This window comes from Neoarius graeffei, chromosome 4 (assembly GCF_027579695.1).
Source record: "Neoarius graeffei isolate fNeoGra1 chromosome 4, fNeoGra1.pri, whole genome shotgun sequence".
NCBI lineage: Eukaryota > Metazoa > Chordata > Actinopteri > Siluriformes > Ariidae > Neoarius > Neoarius graeffei.
Genome location: NC_083572.1, coordinates 64,949,387 through 64,973,008, shown reverse-complemented (window position 1 = coordinate 64,973,008; position 23,622 = coordinate 64,949,387). Strand labels below are relative to the sequence as shown.

Genomic DNA, 23,622 nt, shown 5'->3' with positions numbered 1-23,622 from the left:
ACTACGGGCAAAAGGCGGGGTACACCCTGGACAAGTCGCCAGGTCATCACAGGGCTGACACATAGACAACCATTCACACTCACGGTCAATTTAGAGTCACCAGTTAACCTAACCTGCATGTCTTTGGACTGTGGGGGAAACCGGAGCACCCAGAGGAAACCCACGCGGATAACATGCAAACCCCGCACAGAAAGGCCCTCGCCGGCCACAGGGCTCGAACCCGGACCTTCTTACTGTGAGGCGACAGCGCTAACCACTACACCACCGTGCCACCCTGCCTTAAAGCACTTGTATCATAAAACAATAGCTTTACCTCAGACTGTTACAAGCACTGACAGTGGAGACTCCTTCTGCTGTCGATGTTAAACATTTCCTCACAGAAAGTTTATCAACCATTACACTTATCCTTGTTGTGATAAAACACACACACAGGCACGTGTATGATGGGCACTCCACACTAAAAAAGATAACATTAGAACATTAGATGACATTAGAAACCTGTGATTTGCCTTGCAACTGGAGCTACTGTCTGAGCTGTTGTCATAGAAAATTAATCAACACCTTCTGACCAATCAGAAGCAAACATTCAACAGTACTGCAGTATAAATTCACATTTCCACTTATATTTCTGCAGGAAATTTTTTTGCAGAAGAGTATAACACACTACTGCTTTGTCATTCCTTTTTGTCAGATTGAATGTTTGGTGATCTAGTGAAAGGTCACAGTAATTATAGTTATTTCTCTAGATTGTGTGTGTGTGTGTGTGGGGGGGCCTCAAAGAATTGTGATAGAAGTTCAGAATGATGCAATGTCATCATTTTATAAGCTAGGAAAAAGATATCCTTACAACTCTGTTTTTTGATAACTAATATGTAGACCCACTTTAAATACAGTTGTGGTCAGAAGTTTACATACGTTCATTTCCATGATGTCATTCATGTCTATGTATGTAAACTTCTGATCACAACTGTATATATGAAATTCAATCACACTGCCTGTGTGCAATGTATGTATGTGTAATGTATAAATGCATCTATTTAATTTGTGCACAAAAATAGCTTCAAATAATCAGTAAATGTAACCATCTACTAGTGAGACACTGCATCATCATTAGCGTTTTAAGATAGAGCAAATTTAAGTACATTCCTTGTGAGCAGCTGAAACAGCTAAAAAAATTAGAAAGGGCTCATAATGGCTTGAAAAGGCGATGACTTGAGTAAAGTATATTTGTCAAGGGCTTATGAAAAGACTGACATGTTTATTCTAATTTAGCTACAACTCTGTCTTGCAGAATGCTATCAGCAGTACCTTCAGTAAAAGGTAAGTAATTCTGATGACTAATGGCTATATTATTCTCATCTCATCTCATCTCATTATCTCTAGCCGCTTTATCCTTCTACAGGGTCGCAGGCAAGCTGGAGCCTATCCCAGCTGATTACAGGCGAAATGCGGGGTACACCCTGGACAAGTCGCCAGGTCATCACAGGGGCCTGTATAATTGTACAACAAAAAAACACAAGTCTGATTGATTTGGAAGGCTATTCATTTTGTCCCAAACAGTAGTTTATACCAAAGTCACATTTCTGTGGTCAGCATTGTGCAGGTTGCCATTTTGCAGCTTGTTGTATTTTGTGAATGGCATATTGGCCCTAGATCGCTAAACATATTGCTCATGTACATTGGTCATAGACTATATAGGTTAGTTGTCCCATTGCATTTAAGGGCTATAAGTGAAACATGGCCCATACCTCCCCTGGGACAAGTGAAACTACCTTAAATTATTTGATTAACTTAATAATGCAGGGTTTTATTTGTGTTTAGTATTATATCCATCCATCCATCCATCCATCCATCCATCCATCCATATCTGTAGCCGCTTATCCTGTCCTACAGGGTCGCAGGCAAGCTGGAGCCTATCCCAGCTGGCTATGGGCGAGAGGCGGGGTACACCCTGGACAAGTCGCCAGGTCATCACAGGGCTGACACAGACACAGACAACCATTCACACCTACGGTCAATTTAGAGCCACCAGTTAACCTAACCTGCATGTCTTTGGACTGTGGGGGAAACCAGAGCACCTGGAGGAAACCCACACAGACACGGGGAGAACATGCAAACTCCACACAGAAAGACCCCCCGTCAGCCACTGGGCTCAAACCCAGAACCTTCTTGCTGTGAGGCGACAGTGCTAACCACTACACCACCATGCCACCCAATATGTTGGCTTCTCTGTGCCATTATGACACTAGTACTGTCTGTGTCATCTATAGTACTGTTATCATACATGTCAACCTATACGGATTGTCCGGAAATTATACAGATTTTAGCTCATTTCAAGGGTGTATGGGCGTATAAACAAAGTCTTACGGAGTTTCAGTATTTTCTGACCTAAATTTATTTTGTGTATGTTACTTGAACATTGTCAGCTGATCGTCGCAAAAACATACAAAAGCTCGATTTATAGACAAAGAACAGCGTGTATGCAGGGGCCGATAACCCAGACTATGTGAAACCAGATGTTTATTCCTCAAGCCTCGTGCAGTATCGCAACTGCTCATGTACATTGGTCATAGACTATATAGGTTAGTTGTCCCATTGCATTTAAGGGCTATAAGTGAAACATGGCCCATACCTCCCCTGGGACAAGTGAAACTACCTTAAATTATTTGATTAACTTAATAATGCAGGGTTTTATTTGTGTTTAGTATTATATCCATCCATCCAGCCATCCATCCATCCATCCATCTATCCATATCTGTAGCCACTTATCCTGTCCTACAGGGTCGCAGGCAAGCTGGAACCTATCCCAGCTGGCTATGGGCGAGAGGCAGGGTACACCCTGGACAAGTCACCAGGTCATCACAGGGCTGACACATCGACAAAGACAACCATTCACACTCACATTCACACCTACTGTCAACTTAGAGTCACCAGTTAAACTAACCTGCATGCCTTTGGACTGTGGGGGAAACCGGAGCACCCAGAGGAAACCCGCACGGACACGGAGACAGCATGCAAACTCCACACAGAAAGGCACCTGTCGGCCGCTGGGCTCAAACCCAGAACCTTCTTGCTGTGATGTGACAGTGCTAACCACTACACTACTGTGCCGCCCGTTTAGTATTATATTCATGATATATTTTTGTACGTTTAATGTTTTGTTTTGTAGAGGATGGCCGCGATAGGAACACGATGGAACAGAGCCCCTTTAAGATGCCTGAAGAAAACATCATTTTCCACTTTGGAAAGACAGAGAAAGCTCAGAGAAAACTAGTATGTGACCCAGCAGAAAACACAGCGAAATAACTGGGGTGGATTTATTATCTGAAGTGTTGAATTTAGTCTTAGTGTTGTATTTAATCGGGCCCCTCATTTACTCTAAGTACTAATAATTGCTCTCAACTCCGCATTAAATTTATAGTTAAATCTGTATATTAAAAGAGGTGATTATGGTTTAATTCAGGTTTAATGTATTATAGGTAGTGTCTGTCAGACCTATTAAGAGTGTGTAGATCCTTACCTTAGCATACGACTGTATATATCAGTCGTGCTGCTTCAAAATATTTTAATATCTTAGATTTTAATGGCAAATAGTGTGCATTTTATGTCATAGTTATTTATCTAACGCTCTGCAGCTCAGTGATCCTTATTTAGCCTGCTTATTTAAGAGTGCATGAAAAAAAAGCCACAAAATATTATTAGCAGATCACAATACATGACTTTTTTTTTTTTTTTACAACAAGGAGGGAATGAATTAAATAAAAATTAACAAGTGTTAAACAAGACTATAAAACTGGCACAGAGTGTGTTCATAACATTGGGAATCAAAACCCAATTACCAACTTCAAATAATAAATAATATTGGCTGGCATTGTATATATATATATATATATATATATATATATATATATATATATATATATATATATTCCAGTAGAGTGACGTAATACACATAAGATAAGCAATATGCTAACAATATTGCATGCTATCAAACCAAATGAATGAACCCACTAGAAGGGAATAGAATAGATTTTGAAACAATTTTTATCATAGACTACTGATGCATACTGCATCAGGAAAAATAGTGTTTGCCCACTTCTATTTTTCATTTCCGTTAGGTATATACTTCCAAAAAATACAACCTTCATATATGGGACAGTTTATTTTTCAACAGTGGTGTTACACGGTTGATACCCAGCATTGTGAACATGCCCCATAGTATTGGCACTCTTTCTATGCTAAACTGGTTTCAGTACTTTTCATAAGACAAAACAGCAACACATTACTGCCTCACTATTTAATGTTAGGTTACCTTACCAAAGTGATGCAACCACTCGAACCAGAATGAGCAGTTCATGGTTTCAATTATAACATTGCCTAGAGCTGCACTGACTTTATATTAGCAATTCCCCTTTAGATCAAAAGCATTCAACACAATACCTCTTGCATGAGAATCACTGCCTGAAGAAGTGCACAACTATTGTTATCTAGCACAATACTTAGAAACATGATTATTTGCAAACATTTTCCACATTATATTCATATTTAAACTTCTAGTACCTAAAGGAGACTCTCCTTAAAGGAACACTCCATATGGGACAATACCTAGAATGGACATTCAAAGCATTTTCCTGCACTGAATGAAAGCCGGTTTCACCAAAACTCACATATTACTCACATTATAATGAAAATCTGAGGGTATTTGTTAAATTCTACCAGTAAATGCTACACTGTCTGAAACCTATTACAGTCTTAACAGTAGAGACATAAGAGAATGTTTATAAAAGATCTTCTTGTGTAGTTTTATCTCACTTTCCAATACTTTAGTAAAGCAGTAATTCTTTGCCTTCTTTGAGGTTTTGGTATTTATGCTCCTTAGGCCAAACCTGACAACAGATTATTCCCTATGGAAAGGTATTCCAATATCTGAAAGGGTGAATTATAAAGATTTCGGGAAAAAAACCTAATTTTAGAAATACCTTCGTCTAAAAAGAAAGCATTCTGTGAAAATGTGTCTTGCATAAACCTTTATTCAGGCTCTCTAAGTTCTGTGGACCTCTACAACAGACTATTTCCATATCAAAAAGGGTCCCAAAGTAGTAAACACCTTTTATAAGAATCCTCAAATGTACAAAGAACCCACTGATTAACCATTGCAGAAATGGGTTGGAAAACACTGATGTGTTTTATAAAGATGGCCAAAAGTATGTGGACACCCAAACATAACCCTAATGGGTGGCCTTCCCCAAACGTTTGCCTCAGAGTTGGAGGCACGTGATTGTCTAGAATGTTTTTATTTTCTGTAGTAGTATGGCATATCACTTAGTGTGATGTGGCCATTTTGACAGCTGCCCTAAAATGTTTCCTGTCTATTACCAGATGGGTTGCCTCCCCTACAGGCATGTTCAACCATTCTTTTATGTCTCAATGCCATCGTTGCCTGGGTCTATCCCACCTCCTTTTTTGTTATGTACATTATGTACATGGCCTGTGTTTGTACGTTTTTTTAATACTTATAAGTTTTTTAAAATACTTTTACTGCACTCTATTTTTTTTTGTTACTGTTTATTCCTGACCCTTTTCTATTTCTATCTGTGAACTGCTGAAACATGTAAATTTCCCCACTGAGGCATAAATAAAGTTTTATCTTATCTCCCCTCCCAGTGGCTTCCATCCTACTCTCAAGAATAACGCGCTCTACGCTTAAGTGTCTTAAGCATATTCTGCAGCATTATTATTTTCCTTACACTGGAACTAAGGGGTCCAAACCTGTTCCATCATGGCAGTGTCCATAAACACATGGTTTAGTCGAATGGAAAGCCTTCCCAGAAGAGTGGGGGGTGTTATAGCAACAAAGGTAGTACCAACTCCATATTACAGTTTTTCTCAAATGCTAAAACATTTCACAAACGTTTCCTCTATGTTCCCCAATGTCTAAACACAACACCCTTTTCTAAAGCTACATAAACACAACCACACCTTCTTACTTCAAAACTAAAACTTTCACACCAAAAGAGCAGCTCGAAGCTTTCAAAAATGTAAACACATCATTACACACTACAGCAAAACAATTGAAAACAATGCTTAATTTGTGAGAAGGTTCTTTGTTTCATAACTGCCAATGCATATTTTTTGAAACTTTACAGTAACGGATCTTAGATCTCTGTAGAGGATTAGGCATTTAGATTTGTGAGTTTCATATGAAGAGTATAAATCTATAGAAAATACTGCATGTACACTACTGTAACAACTCAATGCAAAAACAGAATCTATTGCACACAACAGTACTCTTGAAAACATGTTCAGGGTGTGAAGTTTTTTTATTTACTTTATTCACACCACAATCACTGTGCGGCATCATGTCGCTGAGCTGCATCGGGCCACATCACCTCATCCACATCGCAGGCTATATTCTCTCTTGCCAGGCACCGCGGGAAAAACGCCCTGGAATGGCGCATCCATCCTTGGAAGGCCTCCACTGGGATGTCACCACAGGCCAGCTCCATTGCCCTTAGGAGGTTCTCTCTAGTGTATGGTTGTCTGTCATAAACCTTCCATCTCCACGATGAGAAGAACTCCTCTATAGGGTTCAGGAAAGGGGAGTAGGGTGGCAAACAGACGTTTAAAAACTGGTTACTGTTGGTGGTGAACCACTCTCTGATTTGGTTTGTTCTGTGGAAGCGGACATTGTCCCAAATGATCACATAAATGGGATGTGCGGGCCCAGGATGGTGTTGTTGGCGGTCCAGGAGGATGTCTCTTAGCTCCTCTAGGAAGGTGAGGAGACGTTGGGTGTTGTAAGACCCAAGGACAGCATGCTGGTGGACAAGCCCCTCCGAACCCATGGCCGCACAAAGAGTAGTATTACCCCCCCGTTGGCCAGGAACCTCAGTGATGGCTCTTTGGCCAATGATGTTACGGCCTCTTTGCCTTCGTTTCTGCAGGTTGAAGCCAGCCTCATCCAGGAAGAGGTACTCATGAGGTCTGGCCATCGCGTCCAACTGTAATATCCTCTGTGAAAATGTGAAAGTGCACAGGTGTTCAGAACAGTCAATCAGGTAGCACAGTATTGTCCAGAAGTAATGTAGGCCACTGAGCAACACAGTATGTCCACTAACTGTACTGTGAAGATGGATGTATACTTACTTGCACATACTCGTAACGTAGGTCTTTGTGTCGCGCAGAGTTGCGCTCAAAGGGAACCCCACAGACCTGTTTCATCCGCATCTTTTGGCGCCGGAGAACTCGGTCTATTGTGGCCAAGCTGACATCAATGCTCTCAAAGTTGACATTATCGGCAATGACTTTGTCTCTGATCTCCCGGAGTCTGATGAGGTTGTTCTCACGAACCATATCCACAATGATGGTTTCTTGTGCCGCTGTAAATATGGCAACCCTCCCACCTCTATGTGGCATTCTTTCAACTCTAAAGAAAGAAAGATGTGTTGTCAATTGACATGTTTTACAATAACAATTGATTTGAAACCAATAGACTACTTTCACAGGCTTGTAAAACTGTATTGTGACAAAGAAAGCAATAGAGTACAATACCTGTTGTGTTGTCTGAATGCCCTGATAATGGTGGCCACGGTGAACCTACTCAGGTTTGGACAGACTCTTAGTCCTGCTTCAGCCATTGTCATGCCATGGACAATGACATGGTCAATGACTGTTGCTCGCATCTCGTCCGTAATGATGGCGTGAGGTTGTCTTGCTCTCCCTCCTGGACCTTGTCCTCTCCCTTGTTGGCCGCCTCCTCTTCCTCGTTGGCCTGCACCTCTTCCTCCTCTGATTTGAACTCCACTTCCTCGTTGGCCTGCTCCTCTTCTTCCATGGCCAGCTCTTCTCCCTCCATGGTCAGCTCCTCTGACTTGAATTCCTCTTCCCCTGACTCTGCCTTCATCCATTGTGTTTGTCTGGAATCTTCAGCAAACTGTGCACTCTGAACTTGCTTTTATACATGTGGTCACAGCATTAGCAACAAGTGTCTTCAATTTTGAGTCGTTGTGTGTAATTAATGACGCCAGGTGTGTTCACTGTGTTCAAATATTGCTGACTGTGGCAAGCATTTTGCATCACATGAGCTTTCATTTGAGAATATGAGCAGAGTTCTTTTGCAACTTGTGTTTTAGCAAGGAAAAATGTGTTTAGATTTATGAGAATGGAGGATTGTGTTTTGTGAATTGTGTCTTCATGTGAAATGTGTTTATGATATTGGCAAATGATGGCTAGATTTAGTAAATGTGTTTAGACAACTGGTCATTTGGTTTAGAGGATTGGCTTTTGTGTTTTAGCATTTGAGAAAAACTGTAATACCATGCCTATGGAATATAGGAATAGGAAACATATGGGTGCCATGGTCAGGTGTCCACATACTTTTGCTCATATAGTGTATAATCATGTCATAGTCTGTATTCATATGCCAGAGAGTGTATATACAATATCTTTTTATCTATTTTGAGAATCTAAGAACATTCTTCTTAGGACCCAGAGTGAAGTGCTTCTGCACGGTAAATGGATTGTTTGGTGGTTTTGTTTATTTCAAGCTTATTTTGTTTATTTCAAGCTTGAAATGGCAATACAGTTGAAAACGTAACTTGTAAAAGTTGTGGTAAGTGTGTATTCAGTGAGTATACTATTCATTTTCTTTAAATGATTTCTATCCTACTAACTCATAAAGCCACATTTTACATTTTTCAGTGACCATAAACCATGATGACACAGTGTACCTATTTATTTGAATTTAAACAGAACAGGATTAGTCACATAATACAATCTTTAAATATTACCACAGCACCGGCCTCTAACAGACTCCAACATAAAAAGAATGCTTTTAAGAGCAAAGCATTTGAAGACCTTTACTCTTAGCAATGCCCCTTTTTACTTACTATACAGCCCCTGTGAGTTGGGGTAAAGAGAAAGCTATAATAGTATATTCAGTAAGTTGATCTTGTGTGTAGGAATTTCAGAGAAATCTGAGTTTATCTGTTCATGAGAAGAAGACATACTCAGGCAGGATAAAAGCCCAACAGTTAGAGCTGAGGAGAAAACTCAGAGGTGGCCTGGAGGAAGAGGATGAGGAAGAGGGCACCGCAAACCGCTCACAGAGTGGAGTCCAGCTTCCCCAAAATGCCCCTGCACCCAAACTGATCATGATCAAAGGTGAGCCAAAGATGAGAGCCAACAAAGAAATAAACAAACATGCACACACTGTATATTTTAATTTGAGGAACACCTGCTTGAAAAAGACAATAAAACTACTTTATTTACTCCCATATCCATTGAGATATTGTATATTATATTCCATCATAGATCGTAACATTGAAAAAGAGAGCATACGGGAGTTCGTCGACAAGAAACGAGAGATGTTCTACCTAGAGGTATAATTTGTCTTCACTCACAACCTCTTACAAATGCACTGCCTAGTCTGTTCAGACAGTTTATTTAAATTTCTGTCTTTTTTGCTCCTTCTGTCTCTCCCTCTTCAAGTATGCTCTGGCAGTAAAGAGAGAAGAGATTGCAAAGCTCGAGGAGCAGGCAAGTCATGAAGAGAAAAAGTTGGCTAAAGCTGAAAAGCTCCTGGAGGATGACGCTTCCTTGTTTGACACATTTCTAAAAGAAAACGACAAGAACTCAGTGGAGGCCATCAGAATGTAATGCCATCACACAAAGCATACAGATGCACAGAACTGCATGTCAAACAAAACAAGTCACTTTTATTCTATATACCACATTTAAGGCAATGCCTGACAAAGTGCTGCACAATAAAATCCAGCAATTTCAAACAGAACTAGATAGAACTCTACGCCAACGGCGTCGATGGGGATGCCTCCGTCCGGTAGACTACACGCCTTATTAAGTTGTGATTTGGGGATGGACATTTGACCTCACAGTAATCTTGACCTGGTGAAATTACTTGTATTAGCCTTGGAGATATTGTGTTCACAAGGTTTTTGGACAGACATTTGACCTCACAGTGACCTTGACCTTAGACCTTTTGATCTCAAAATCTAATCAGTTCATGTTTGTCCTAAAGCGCACAAATGGTGAAAGTTTAGTGAAATTCCTTTCATTAGCCTTTGAGATATCGTGTTCACAAGGTTTCGGGACGGACAGACGCACGGACGGACGGATGCACGGACAGACGGACAACCAGAAAACATAATGCCTCCTGCACCTTAAGGTGGCAGAGGCATAAAAAATAATAAATTGATGAATGAATAAAACATAAATGAATAAAGCAATACAAAAAGACAAAAATTAATAGGTTATTAAATGGGATTTAAAACATCTGTTGTGGCGAATCCCTTAATAACTGCCATACAATATTCTAAAATGTACAGAATTAGACAACAGTCACCTCTAACTTGCACAGTGAGCCAGATCTAGTAGGTTTGGTGACTGCATTTGCAAATTACGCTGGGAAACAAAAAGTCGCACGCTATAATCTTTTGTTCAACCGTGTTTAGCTTTGGTTACAACATGCATTTGCCATGGCATTGTTTCAACATTCCTTATGCAACATCACAACATTTATTTTCATCTAGAATTGCATTAATTTTTTTCAGAGATGTTGTCTTGGTTACAGGTGAGTCGAACCACTCTGTAAAAGCTTCCAAAGACTTTCAGTGGGGTTAAGGTCAGGACTCTGTGGCGGCTAATTAATGTGTGAAAATGATTCCTCATGCTCTCTGAACCATTTTTTCACGATTTGAGCCTGATGTTCATTCTGGAATATGCCCCTGCCTTTAGAGATCAAAAAAATCCATTGATGTGATAACCTGGTCATTCAGTACATTCATGTAGTCAGCTGATTTCAGTTTATTGTCACATATCGTTGCTGAGCCTCAACCTGACCAGCTGAAGCAACCCCAGATCATAACACCGCCTCCAGAGGCTTGTACAATGGCCAGTATTCATGATGGATGCATCGCTTCATGCGCTTCCCTTCTTACCCTGACGTGCCCATCGCTCAGGTATAGGGTAAATCTGAACTTATCAAACCACATGACCTTTTTATATTGCTCGAGAGTCCAATCTTTATGCTCCCTAGCAAATTGAAGCCTTTTCTTTCTTGATGCAGGCCAATAATTTGACCCTTCTAAAACATGGGATAATCTTCCAACATGCTTGATTAAGAAATGAGAAGCTTCTCACTGCATCAGTTAGGGTTAAAAGAATCATTGCCAGATGAAACACATTAATCCCTGTAGTAATTATCCAATCAAAGGCTCTTAGGTATTTGCTTATTTAAATACAAATGGTGACTTTTTTTTGGCCAGGTAGTGTACTTTGAAGATCACCAGCAAATGAATGTTATATTTATGTATGCGTATGATGATGTATGTGATCTCATATATAGTGCTGAGCAGGAGAGCAAAGCAAAGCTGGAGAAAGTAGCTGAGATCAAGAGGGTCACCGCTAAGATGGTGGCCATTAAAAGGTACAGTTACATTCTGGCTTAAAACTTAAATGATAAATTAATACATTTCACTAAGTTAATTGCTGTTTTATTGTAGAATATTGCTGAGTAAAGCTATTAGCAGCAAATGAGCATAATTCAACAACAACATGTTAACCAGCTTTCATTCTGGTTGATCCTTCAGTTCTTATGCGCACCTGTTTTTCCATCTTTTACTCAGCAACATTTCTAAGCTTGAGGACACACTGCAGGAGTACAAACTCTACAGGGACTTTCTGTTTAAGCTTTCTCCTCCAGAATGGCAGCAGAAACAGAGAGCGAAGAAGAAAAGCCACACTAAACCCACCTCTGGCATCAACAAAGGAGAGCATGAGGGAAAGACCAATGAGACAGACCGAGGAAAAAAGACCCATCAATCTGATAGATGTAAGTATTCACCATGGAATAGTCTGCTTTTTGTGGACAAATATTATTAGCCCATGGGCCATGCCACTTTTTTGGCTCATTCAGGGTCACAAAGACTATCATCGCTTGTTTGAAAGCTCTAGGTGTGTAGATTACAAAAATACATGATAGCAAGGTCAGACTCACAGCTATAAGGTGTCACGTGACTTTAAAAACAGTTAACGCATAATTTATGCATAATTAGTCAATTACCTGTACTACGCAGAAAATATCCAAAATTTGTTGCTTCTGCTTATTTGACAGAGTAAAAGAACTTTATGGTTATATGTAAAAGAAAATGAGCTATTATAAAAGCACATTTTTGCCATTTCTGTCACGTGACTATAATTCTAAATAAGAAAAAGTAGCAAAGAGCAACAGACTTTAATGATAATCAAATGGTCTAAGGCAATTATGTAATTATATAATCCTAGATTACATAGAAGCTGGAATATTCATATTTGTTGACAATTCCAAGCCTAATAAAGAGATAGGGGTTTAGTGCATTTAAAAAAAAAAACATTCTGGGTACCCTGTGGTATGATACTGCAATGTTGAATGCAAGTGATTGTTTTTGGTTTAAAGTAATTATAGATGAAGAAAAGTTAAATGTGTGAGTCAAAAATTATAAATATGAAATTAGAATAATAACCACTGAAATGAAAATCATCTAGAAAGACTTTTTGTATCTTGGTTTGTATCTTGGTTATATATTGTGACTGCAACTGGCTCTATTAAAAACTAGTGCACCAAAATGAAAATCCTTGGCTAAAAAAAAAAACTCAGGGCAATTAAGACTAAAAATTGAAACTAAAAAGTTGTTATTATTATTATTATTATTATTATTATTTTAAGTAAATGTTTTATGCTTTTGAAATAAAACGTGTTAATAAAATGCTTTATCGTTAATAAGTTAGCCCTTTCAGTGAAACCCATCCATCCATCCATTATCTGTAGCCGCTTATCCTGTACTACAGGGTCACAGGCAAACTGGAGCCTATCCCAGCTGACTATGGGCGAGAGGCGGGGTACATCCTGGACAAGTCGCCAGGTCATCACAGGGCTGACACATAGAGACAAACATTGTTCCATAAAACAATACTAACAATAAATAAAACAATTATCATTAAATGTACAGTAAATCTACAGTGCCTTGCAAAAGTATTCATAACCCTTGAACTTTTTCACATTTTTCCACCTTACAACCACGAACTTAAAAGTTCTTTATTGAGATTTTATGTGATAGACCAACACAGAGTAGCACATAATTGTGAAGTGAAACAAAAATGATAAATGGTCTTCAAAATTTTAAACAAATAAAAATCTGAAAAATGTGATGTGCATTAGTATTCAGCCCCCTGCGTCAATACTTTGTAGAGCCACCCTTTGCTGCAATTACAGCTGCAAGTCTTTTGTGGTATGTCTCTACCAGCTTTGCACATCTAGACACTGAAATTTTTGCCCATTCTTCTTTGCAAAATAGCTCAAGCTCAGCCAGATTGGATGGAGAGCGTCTGTGAACAGCAATTTTCAAGTCTTGCCACAGATGCTCAGTGGGATTTAGGTCTGGACTTTGACTGGGCCATTCTAACACATGAATATTCTTTGATCTAAACCATTCCATTGTAGCTCTGGCTGTATGTTTAGGGTCATTGTCTTGCTGGATGGTGAATCTCCTTCCCAGTTTCAAGTCTTTTGCAGCCTCCAACAGGTTTTCTTCCAGGATTGCCCTGTATTTAGCTCCATCCATCTTCCCATCAACTCTGACCAGCTTCCCTGTCCCTGCTGAAGAAAAGCATCTCCATAGCATGATGCTGCCACCACCATGTTTCACAGTGGGGATGGTGTGTGCAGGGTGATGAGCAGTGTTAGTTTTCTGCCACACACAGTGCTTTGCATTTAGGCCAAAAAGTTCAACTTTGGTCTCATCTGACCAAAGCACCTTCTTCCACACATTTGCTGTGTCCCCTACATGACTTATTATGCCTGTCTTTCAACAATGGCTTTCTTCTTGCCACTCTTTCAAAAAGGCCAGATTTGTGGAGTGTACGACTTATAGTTGTCCTGTGCACAGATTCTCCCACCTGAGCTGTGGATTTCTGCAGCTCCTCCAGAGTGATCATGGGCCTCTTGGCTGCTTCTCCAACCAGTGCTCTCCTTGCTCACTCTGTTAGTTTAGGTGGACAGCCATGTCTTGGTAGGTTTGCAGTTGTGCCATACTTTTTCCATTTTTGAATGATGGATTGAACAGTGCTTCTTGAGATGTTCAGAGCTTGGGATATTTTTTTATAACCTACCCCTGCTTTAAACTTCTCCAGAACTTTATCCCTGACCTGTCTGGTGAGTTCTTTGGTCTTCATGATGCTGTTTGTTCTTCAGTGTTCTCTAACAAACCACTGAGGCCTTCACAGAACAAGTGTATTTATGCTGAGAGTAAATTACACACAGTAGGACTCTATTAACTAATTAGATGACTTCTGAAGGCAATTGATTGCACTGGATTGTATTTAGAGGTATCAGAGTACAGGGGGCTGAATACTAATGCACACCACATTTTTCAGATTTTTATTTGTTTAAAATTTTGAAGACCATTTATCATTTTCATTTCACTTCACAATTATGTGCTACTGGGCGGCACGGTGGTGTAGTGGTTAGCACTGTCACCTCACAGCAAGAAGGTCCGGGTCCAGGGTGTACCCTGCCTTTCGCCCGTAGTCAGCTGGGATAGGCTCCAGCTTGCCTGCGACCCTGTAAAAGGATAAAGCGGCTAGAGATAATGAGATGAGATTATGTGCTACTCTGTGTTGGTCTATCACATAAAATCTCAATAAAAAACTTTTAAGTTTGTGGTTGTAAGTTGGAAAAATGTGAAAAAGTTCAAGGGGTATGAATACTTTTGCAAGGCACTGTATATGTAGCCATCACTACAGGCTGTGTATCAAACAGCTAGTGAGAAAGTGGTGAAACAGAGTAACTTACTCAGGATTTTTATTCAAACACCAAAAGTATTTCAGTGCAATCATATTTAAACTATATGGGTAAACAATTAACGCAATGTGATGAAAGACTGGTTGGGATTTTGACAGGTTTTTTATATTATATGAACAAACCCTGGTTTGTGCTGGAATGCTTTTTTTGCATAGTCTATATTGTCTATTGCATATTTCAGCCCTGGATAGATAGATAGATAGATAGATAGATAGATAGATAGATAGATAGATAGATAGATAGATAGATAGATAGATAGATAGATAGATAGATAGATAGATAGATAGATAGATAGATAGATAGATAGATAGATAGATAGATAGATAGATAGATAGATAGATTGATTGATTGATTGATTGATTGATTGATTCCAAGCTGGGAAATTGTTTTGTTAGGCTGCTGGGCCATAGAAGGTTCACGCTGCACGCTGCATGCTACACGCTACACGTTCACGTGAAGAACCGGACCCTGGGCCATTAAACTTCATGCTTGGATGTTCACGTGTTGCGTCTGTTCTACTTTGACCGAGTAACCAACAATACGGACTCTTCGGATGACGACGATTGCCTCATTCTGCTTTTACTGAGACAGAGGAAGAGAAAAAGGAACAGAATTTGGAGCCGAGAACACTTCCTTCTGAGAGAAACCCGTGGTGAATTTCACCGAACATTCTATAATCTGCTTGACAATCCCGATGAAGAACTATTTTTCAATTATATCATTCAATTATATTTTTTCTGAAGTTTTCCCCTGAAAGCATAGAGTTATCTCCCTAGACCCGTTCTGATTGGCTGGCGCGGCGGTGACCGCATGCATTGACTGGAATTTCCATCTTCACGCCTAGAAAAAAAGTGTGCATGTTCATTTCACGCTTCACGCGTGAAGTGTGCAGCGTGCAGCGTGCAACGTGAACGCCGTTCTATGGCCCAGAGCAAGTCATGCTACGTTTGTCCACTTTTCTTTACACGCGTGTAGCGTGTAGTGTGCAGCATGCAGCGTGCAGCGTGAACCTTCTATGGCCCAGCTGCCTTACAGCAGCAAGTTATCAGACATGCGAAAAGAAAAAGACACACTGTACAACATAAAATAGAATTTAGAAGGAAAAAGATCCCAAGAACAAGCTGACTACACAATATACAGATAAAAATTTAACAATAAAAATATATATCTATGAATGTGTTTTGTACATTTATATGTAGTACATGTTATGGCCAAAACTACTTTCATTATTACACAAACCTAAATTGTTCCTTGTCATACATCATATCTTTTTCTCTTGGGGGATACAGTGTTATATGACTCATTCTTATTCCATCTGATACACAGATACAGGTCGAGAGAAGAGGAGCCCTGTTTCACGAGAGCTGCGTCCTCTTCGTGAGGCCCAGGCTCCTTCCGGAGACAGCGTCAAATCAACTCCTCAGAGCATCAACATGTTTGTACAGTACACACATATACCCGTGCACATACGTTCCGTGTGAAGTACAAAAGTTTAATTGATAACTTTTGTTGTGTTTGTAGCAGCCCTGCTTCTGAAAGTGACAACTCGGAATATGAGGTCAGTGCGAATTATATCCAAAGTAACTGTTTATTTGTTTATAATACATGCTTAAAGGGAAAGTACATCTCTGTGTTTGTAACGAGCTTAACCTCGGTTGTTTATTGTTCTATATGTACTTGCGAATTAGAGAATCAAGTCTTTTCCAAAATGTCAGTGGTGGAGGTAGCAGGATCATTGCACTGAGGAAATGAACACGAGGTAGATGTTTATTTTAATGGCAGCAATCCTAGATGATAGTGATGCTTGGAGAGTAGACCACTTGACAAGGTCACTTTGGATGTTTCCTAGTATTGCCTCATAGTTGTTTCTGACAGTTTTGTTTAGTGAGGTGTGTATTATAATTTCCAAGTATGTAATTATGGATTGGATTGGTATCATACCACACATGGATGGTGTTACCATCTTGTTGTTTAGTAGAAGTAGATTAGACTTGTTTCAATTAATTTTATCACCAGAGAATGAGCCAAATTAATTGAAAATCTTAGAAATGTTTGGAATAGTTTCCTCAAAATCAGAGATGTACAATAGAATGTCGTCTGCATACAGTGAAATTGGGTTGTTACTTGATTTAATCTAGATATTACAGTTTTGCCTTATCATTTGAACCAATGGTTCGAGTGAAATCGTGCATCCCTGCTGAAAGCACCATTCAGTTGAGAAGGGTTCTGAATGGTCGAAACCATAACCATGGGATTTGCATAGAACACACAAACCATATCAATAAATTTGGCCCTATGACCAAATGTCTCCATTACTGGCCATAGGTAGTGCCACTCACACTCACTCACTCACTCACTCACTGACTCACTGACTCTGTCGACTCTTGCTGTCGGGCATTGATGATGGCTCTCCAGAAACGTCTGTCCTGCATGCTGGTTTCAATCTCCTGGATCTCATAGCCGGTGTCATCCTGTAGTAGGTCAACATAGGTCTTCATGGGACGCCCTTGAGTTCTTCTCCCTTGTGTAGGCTTTCACGTAACCAATTTTGACACCACACTCCCTTCTGCCCTTTTACAATGTCCTGCAAAAGCTAGTCTCCTGATAGTGATTTTAGTTGTGAGATGAGGTGTGGTCACCATATAGTTCTCTGATGGTCATATGTGATTTCCAGCTCACATTCAAAACTGCTCTCAACATTCTGGTGTAACACCCATCCAGGGCTTTCCTGATTTTCTTTGTAATGGTCCAGGTCTCACAACCATATAGCAGCACGCTTTCAACTGTGGCTTGGAATAGCTTTATTTTCAGGGGCCTTGGGAGGTCAGACTTCCATATTTTATTTAGTTTAATGCATGCCTTCCATGCCAACGCTTTTCTAACCTTGATATCACTCTAATGCCACTCTAGCCGATCAAAAGCTTTTTTGTGTGTGTGTGTGTCAACTAACAGCATCGCAGTAGGTGTTTAAGGAGTTCTAGCTTCCTGTATAACGTTAAATAGTCTGTGTATATTATCAGTTATATTTATTGTTGTGGGACTTCTGTGAAAAAAAGTTAATTCCTGTCACTTATACTATCGTACCTACAGTGGTGCTTGAAAGTTTGTGAACCCTTTAGAATTTTCTATATTTCTGCATAAATATGACCTAAAACATCATCAGATTTTCACACAAGTCCTAAAAGTAGATAAAGAGAACCCAGTTAAAGAAATGAGACAAAAATATTATACTTGGTCATTTATTTATTGAGGAAAATGATCCAATATTACATATCGGTGAGTGGCAAAAGTATGTGAACCTTTGCTTTCAGTATCTGGTGTGACCCCCTTGTGGAGCAATAACTGCAACTAAACGTTTCCGGTAACTGTTGATCAGTCCTGCACACCGGCTTGGAGGAATTTTAGCCCATTCCTCCGTACAGAACAGCTTCACCTCTGGGATGTTGGTGAGTTTCCTCACATGAACTGCTCGCTTCAGGTCTTTCCACAACATTTCGATTGGATTAAGGTCAGGACTTTGACTTGGCCATTCCAAAACATTAACTTTATTCTTCTTTAACCATTCTTTGGTAGAACGACTTGTGTGCTTAGGGTCGTTGTCTTGCTGTATGACCCACCTTGAGATTCAGTTCATGGACAGATGTCCTGACATTTTCCTTTAGAATTTGCTGGTATAATTCAGAATTCATTGTTCCATCAATGATGGCAAGCCATCCTGGCCCAGATGCAGCAAAACAGGCCCAAACCATGATACTACCACCACCATGTTTCACAAATGGGATAAGGTTCTTATGCTGGAATGCAGTGTTTTCCTTTCTCCAAACATAACACTTCTCATTTAAACCAAAAAGTTCTATTTTGGTCTCATCCATCCACAAAACATGTTTCCAATAGCCTTCTGGCTTGTCCATGTGATCTTTAACAAACTGCAGATGAGCAGCAATGTTCTTTTTGGAGAGCAGTGGCTTTCTCCTTGCAACCCTGCCATGCACACCATTGTTGTTCAGTGTTCTCCTGATGGTGGACTCATGAACATTAACATTATCCAATGTGAGAGAGGCCTTCAGTTGCTTAGAAGTTAACCCTGGGGTCCTTTGTGACCTCGGCGACTATTACATGCCTTGCTCTTGGAGTGATTTTTGTTGGTCGACCACTCCTGGGGAGGGTAAGAATGGTCTTGAATTTCCTCCATTTGTACACAATCTGTCTGACTGGATTGGTGGAGTCCAAACTCTTTAGAGATGGTTTTGTAACCTTTTCCAGCCTGATGAGCATCAACAATGCTTTTTCTGAGGTCCCCAGAAATCTTCTTTGTTCGTACCATGATACACTTCCACAAACGTGTTGTGAAGATCAGACTTTGATAGATCCTTGCTCTTTAAATAAAACAGGGTGCCCACACACACCTGATTGTCATCCCATTAATTGAAAACACCTGACTCTAATTTCACCCTCAAATTAACTGCTAATCCTAGAGGTTCACATACTTTTGCCACTCACAGATATGTAATATTGGATCATTTTCCTCAATAAATAAATGACCAAGTATAATATTTGTGTCTCATTTGTTTAACTGGGTTCTCTTTATCTACTTTTAGGACTTGTGTGAAAATATGATGTTGTTTTAGGTCATATTTATGCAGAAATATAGAAAATTCTAAAGGGTTCACAAACTTTCAGGCACCACTGTATAAACAGCCAATCCTTCACCAAGCTCTTTATTCTCTTTCTTGAAGTTAACAAGACAAAAAAATTTAACTTGTCATGTTATTGAAAGACTACTAAGCCTTCTGAAAACTTTCCAATGTTTCAGCTTTATGTCTTACAATTACAAAGCACTCACAGTGGTGAGGCCTTCCAGAAATGTGGTTTGTTTGCTTTACATATCCTTGCGAATAAGCTCTTACTATAGAAACCATAATACATTAGAATGAGCACATAATTCTCAACCTTACAGGGAAAACTACTGTCTCATCCGTGCTATTACACAGAACTGATCAAAGTCTTCTGACCAGTCAGAATCAAGCATTCAAAAGTGCTGTGGTATAAAACTTGTTAGGATAATGTATATACTTTATAAATGTTCATATCTGGAGGTCTGTTGTGTTAAATCAGAGCCAAAATTGATCAATGTAAGACAAATTCATATTAAGAAGTTACATGTCTGTAATTTCTTGTCCTGAACTGCTCACCTACTGGTTGATGTTTGTCACTGCGTCCCTTGTAGGAGGATCCAGAGCTGTACTTCACAGATCCTCAACAGCTGCTGGACCTGCTCAGTGAATTGGAAGAACAGAATCTCTCACTGATACAAAACTCTCAGGAGACCGAGGAGAGTCTGGAGGAGTTCAAACAAACCATGGAACAGACTCGCAAGAACATGTGAGGATATTATATGGTTCATAGTGGCTATATCAGCATAAACCAGCATTAGAAACCTCATTAAGAGCCTTTTGAACCTTAGATTTCTGTTTCAATGATTATGTGCATATAGTGAGCGAGAAGCCAACCACCTGAAGCAACAGACTGACGCCATGTCAGAGACTCTTAAGAGAGAAAAAGAGAAAACCGCAGAACTGGAGCTCAATACCAGGTTCTTTGACTTTGGAAAGAGCAAAGCAGAGGATGTAAGGAAAACCATTGTGTTATCTTTAATTTTATTATGCATATAAAAAAGAACTGTAAGTCTGCTTAGTAAAAAAAAATAATAGCTGAGATTAAGGTATACCTCTTTAAAGTAAAATCTTTAGGCTATCTCTTGCTATGTCTATAACTGTATATCCACAATTTCTTTTCTCATCTCATCTCATTATCTGTAGCCGCTTTATCCTGTTCTACAGGGTCGCAGGCAAGCTGGAGCCTATCCCAGCTGACTACGGGCGAAAGGCAGGGTACTATTTTTCCTTTTACTTTGAACTAATACATTTACAGTGCTTGCATTTAGTACATTGTATCTGTCTTCTCAATAGTAGAAAGTGCACCAAGAAAAGACATGATGTAAAAATCTCATCACAATTACACACATAAGCTCAAAATGTAAAACTTGTACACACTTAACATATTCGCGCAGTGCTTTGGTTTCCTGTATCCTTTCATCTCCCTCTTGTTAATTTTTACTGCGTGTCTCTTTTCCTTCTCAGGAGCGCACTCTGAATGCTCTGGGCCAGAAGGTAGAGGAGGTCTACCGGAGCTGCATTGGAGACAGCGAAACCAACCTGGGCACATTGCAGATGTTGACGGCCATAGAGAACCTGCTTTGTGATCTGCTGGAGAGCATAGAGGTCATTCCCGAAGACCATCTTGCAATGGCCGAGAGAGCCAAGGAAAAGGAGAAGAGACTCAGGTTTGATGAATAAATATTCTAATTCACTACTTTCACAGCAGCTTTACTAAGTTAATCAACTACATAGCATCTACATGCCAGCATTTTTGTGTTCTTGTAGATTGCGAGATGAGAAGCTCACTCTGCAGAAACAGCACCAAGAAGAGAGAATAAAGAAAGCCATTGAGAGAGCCCAAGCTGAGATCAAGCGAACTGTAAGACAGAGGCCAAATTATTTAGAAATAGAGTTAAAAAGAGATATGAATAACTTTAACAAGGAGCTGAGTTAACAATGTGAATGCACAATAAGCACCTGTCTAAAATCTAACCCTTCTTGTATTCTTTTTCTAGTCTGGTAGGAAGTTGATGCCTCGCTCCCAGCCTCCTGTTCGTAAACACAAGAACAAAGAGCACAGTGAGATCGCAGACGAGGAGAAGGAGGAATATCTTTACTTCTTCACTTAAAGCATTCGTTGGTTACTAATGACTCAATCAGCATTCTACCCTCCCAGTCAGGGACACATTATTTCATCCTGGCCCCTGGGCAGGAGCCTCAACAGAGACACTGTCCCTATCCTGCTAAACACGGACCAATTTACGGGCTGTTTCACAACCATGGCTGCCTTTCAGAATAACACCACCTACAGTGGTGCTTGAAAGTTTGTGAAACCTTTAGAATTTTCTATATTTCTGCATAAATATGACCTAAAACATCATTAGATTTTCACACAAGTCCTAAAAGTAGATAAAGAGAACCCAGTTAACAAATGAGACAAAAATATTATACTTGGTCATTTATTTATTGAGGAAAATGATCCAATATTACATATCTGTGAGTGGCAAAAGTATGTGAACATTTGCTTGCAGTATCTGGTGTGACCCCCTTGTGCAGCAATAACTGCAACTAAACGTTTCTGGTAACTGTTAATCAGTCCTGCACTTGGAGGAATTTTAGCCCATTCCTCCGTACAGAACAACTTCAACTCTGGGATGTTAGTGGGTTTCCTCACATGAACTGCTCGCTTCAGGTCCTTCCACAATATTTCGATTGGATTAAGGTCAGGACTTTGACTTGGCTATTCCAAAACATTAACTTTATTCTTCTTTAACCATTCTTTGGTAGAACTACTTGTGTGCTTAGGGTTGTTGTCTTGCTCCATGACCCTCCTTGAGATTCAGTTCATGGACAGATGTCCTGACATTTTCCTTTAGAATTTGCTGGTATAATTCAGAATTAATTGTTCCATCAATGATGGCAAGCCGTCCTGGTCCAGATGCAGCAAAACAGGCCCAAACCATGATACTACCACTACCATGTTTCAAAGATGGGATAAGGTTCTTCTGCTGGAATGCAGTGTTTTCCTTTCTCCAAACATAACGCTTCTCATTTAAACCAAAAAGTTCTATTTGGTCTCATCCATCCACAAAACATTTTTCCAATAGCCTTCTGGCTTGTCCACACCACGTGATCTTTAGCAAACTGCAGATGAGCAGCAATGTTCTTTTCGGAGAGCAGTGGCTTTCTCCTTGCAAACCTGCCATGCACACCATTGTTGTTCAGTGTTCTCCTGATGGTGGACTCATGAACATTAACATTAGCCAATGTGAGAGAGGCCTTCAGTTGCTTAGAAGTTACCCTGGGGTCCTTTGTGACCTCGCCGACTATTACACACCTTGCTCTTGGAGTGATCTTTGTTGGTCGACCACTCCTGGGGAGGGTAACAATGGTCTTGAATTTCCTCCATTTGTACACAATCTGTCTGACTGTGGATTGGTGGAGTCCAAACTCTTTAGAGATGGTTTTGTAACCTTTTCCAGCCTGATGAGCATCAACAATGCTTTTTCTGAGGTCCTCAGAAATCTCCTTTGTTCGTGCCATGATACACTTCCACAAACATGTGTTGTGAAGATCAGACTTTGATAGATCCCTGTTCTTTAAATAAAACAGGGTGCCCACTCACACCTGATTGTCATCCCACTGATTGAAAACACCTGACTCTAATTTCACCTTCAAAGTAACTGCTAATCCTGGAGGTTCACATACTTTTTCCACTCACAGATATGTAATATTGGATCATTTTCCTCAATAAATAAATGACCAAGTATAATAATTTTGTCTCATTTGTTTAACTGGGTTCTCTTTATCTACTTTTAGGACTTGTGTGAAAATCTGATGTTGTTTTAGGTCATATTTATGCAGAAATATAGAAAATTCTAAAGGGTTCACAAACTTTCAAGCACCACTATATAAACAGCCAATCCTTCACCAAGCTCTCTATTCTCTTTCTTGAAGTTAACAAGACAAAAAAATGTAGCTTGTCATGTTATTGAAAGACTACTAAGCCTTCTGTTCTGAAAACTTTCCGATGTTTCAGCTTTATGTCTGACAATTACAAAGCACTCACAGTGGTGAGGCCTTCCAAAAGTTTTTTTTTTTTGTCTCATT

General features: G+C 39.8%; 1 protein-coding gene across 1 annotated transcript; it reads left to right on the top strand.

Moving 5' to 3' along the window:
- The first annotated feature begins 1,292 nt into the window (after positions 1–1,292).
- Positions 1,293–21,641, top strand: cfap100 (cilia and flagella associated protein 100). The gene is made up of 14 exons (XM_060918285.1): positions 1,293–1,320; positions 3,170–3,273; positions 8,961–9,162; positions 9,313–9,380; positions 9,490–9,653; positions 11,363–11,443; positions 11,643–11,848; positions 16,181–16,289; positions 16,376–16,412; positions 20,082–20,236; positions 20,349–20,481; positions 20,995–21,197; positions 21,298–21,391; positions 21,528–21,641. Exons 1-14 carry the CDS (start codon positions 1,293–1,295, stop codon positions 21,639–21,641), a joined length of 1,698 nt encoding a protein of 565 aa, XP_060774268.1.
- Positions 21,642–23,622: the final 1,981 nt, after the last annotated feature.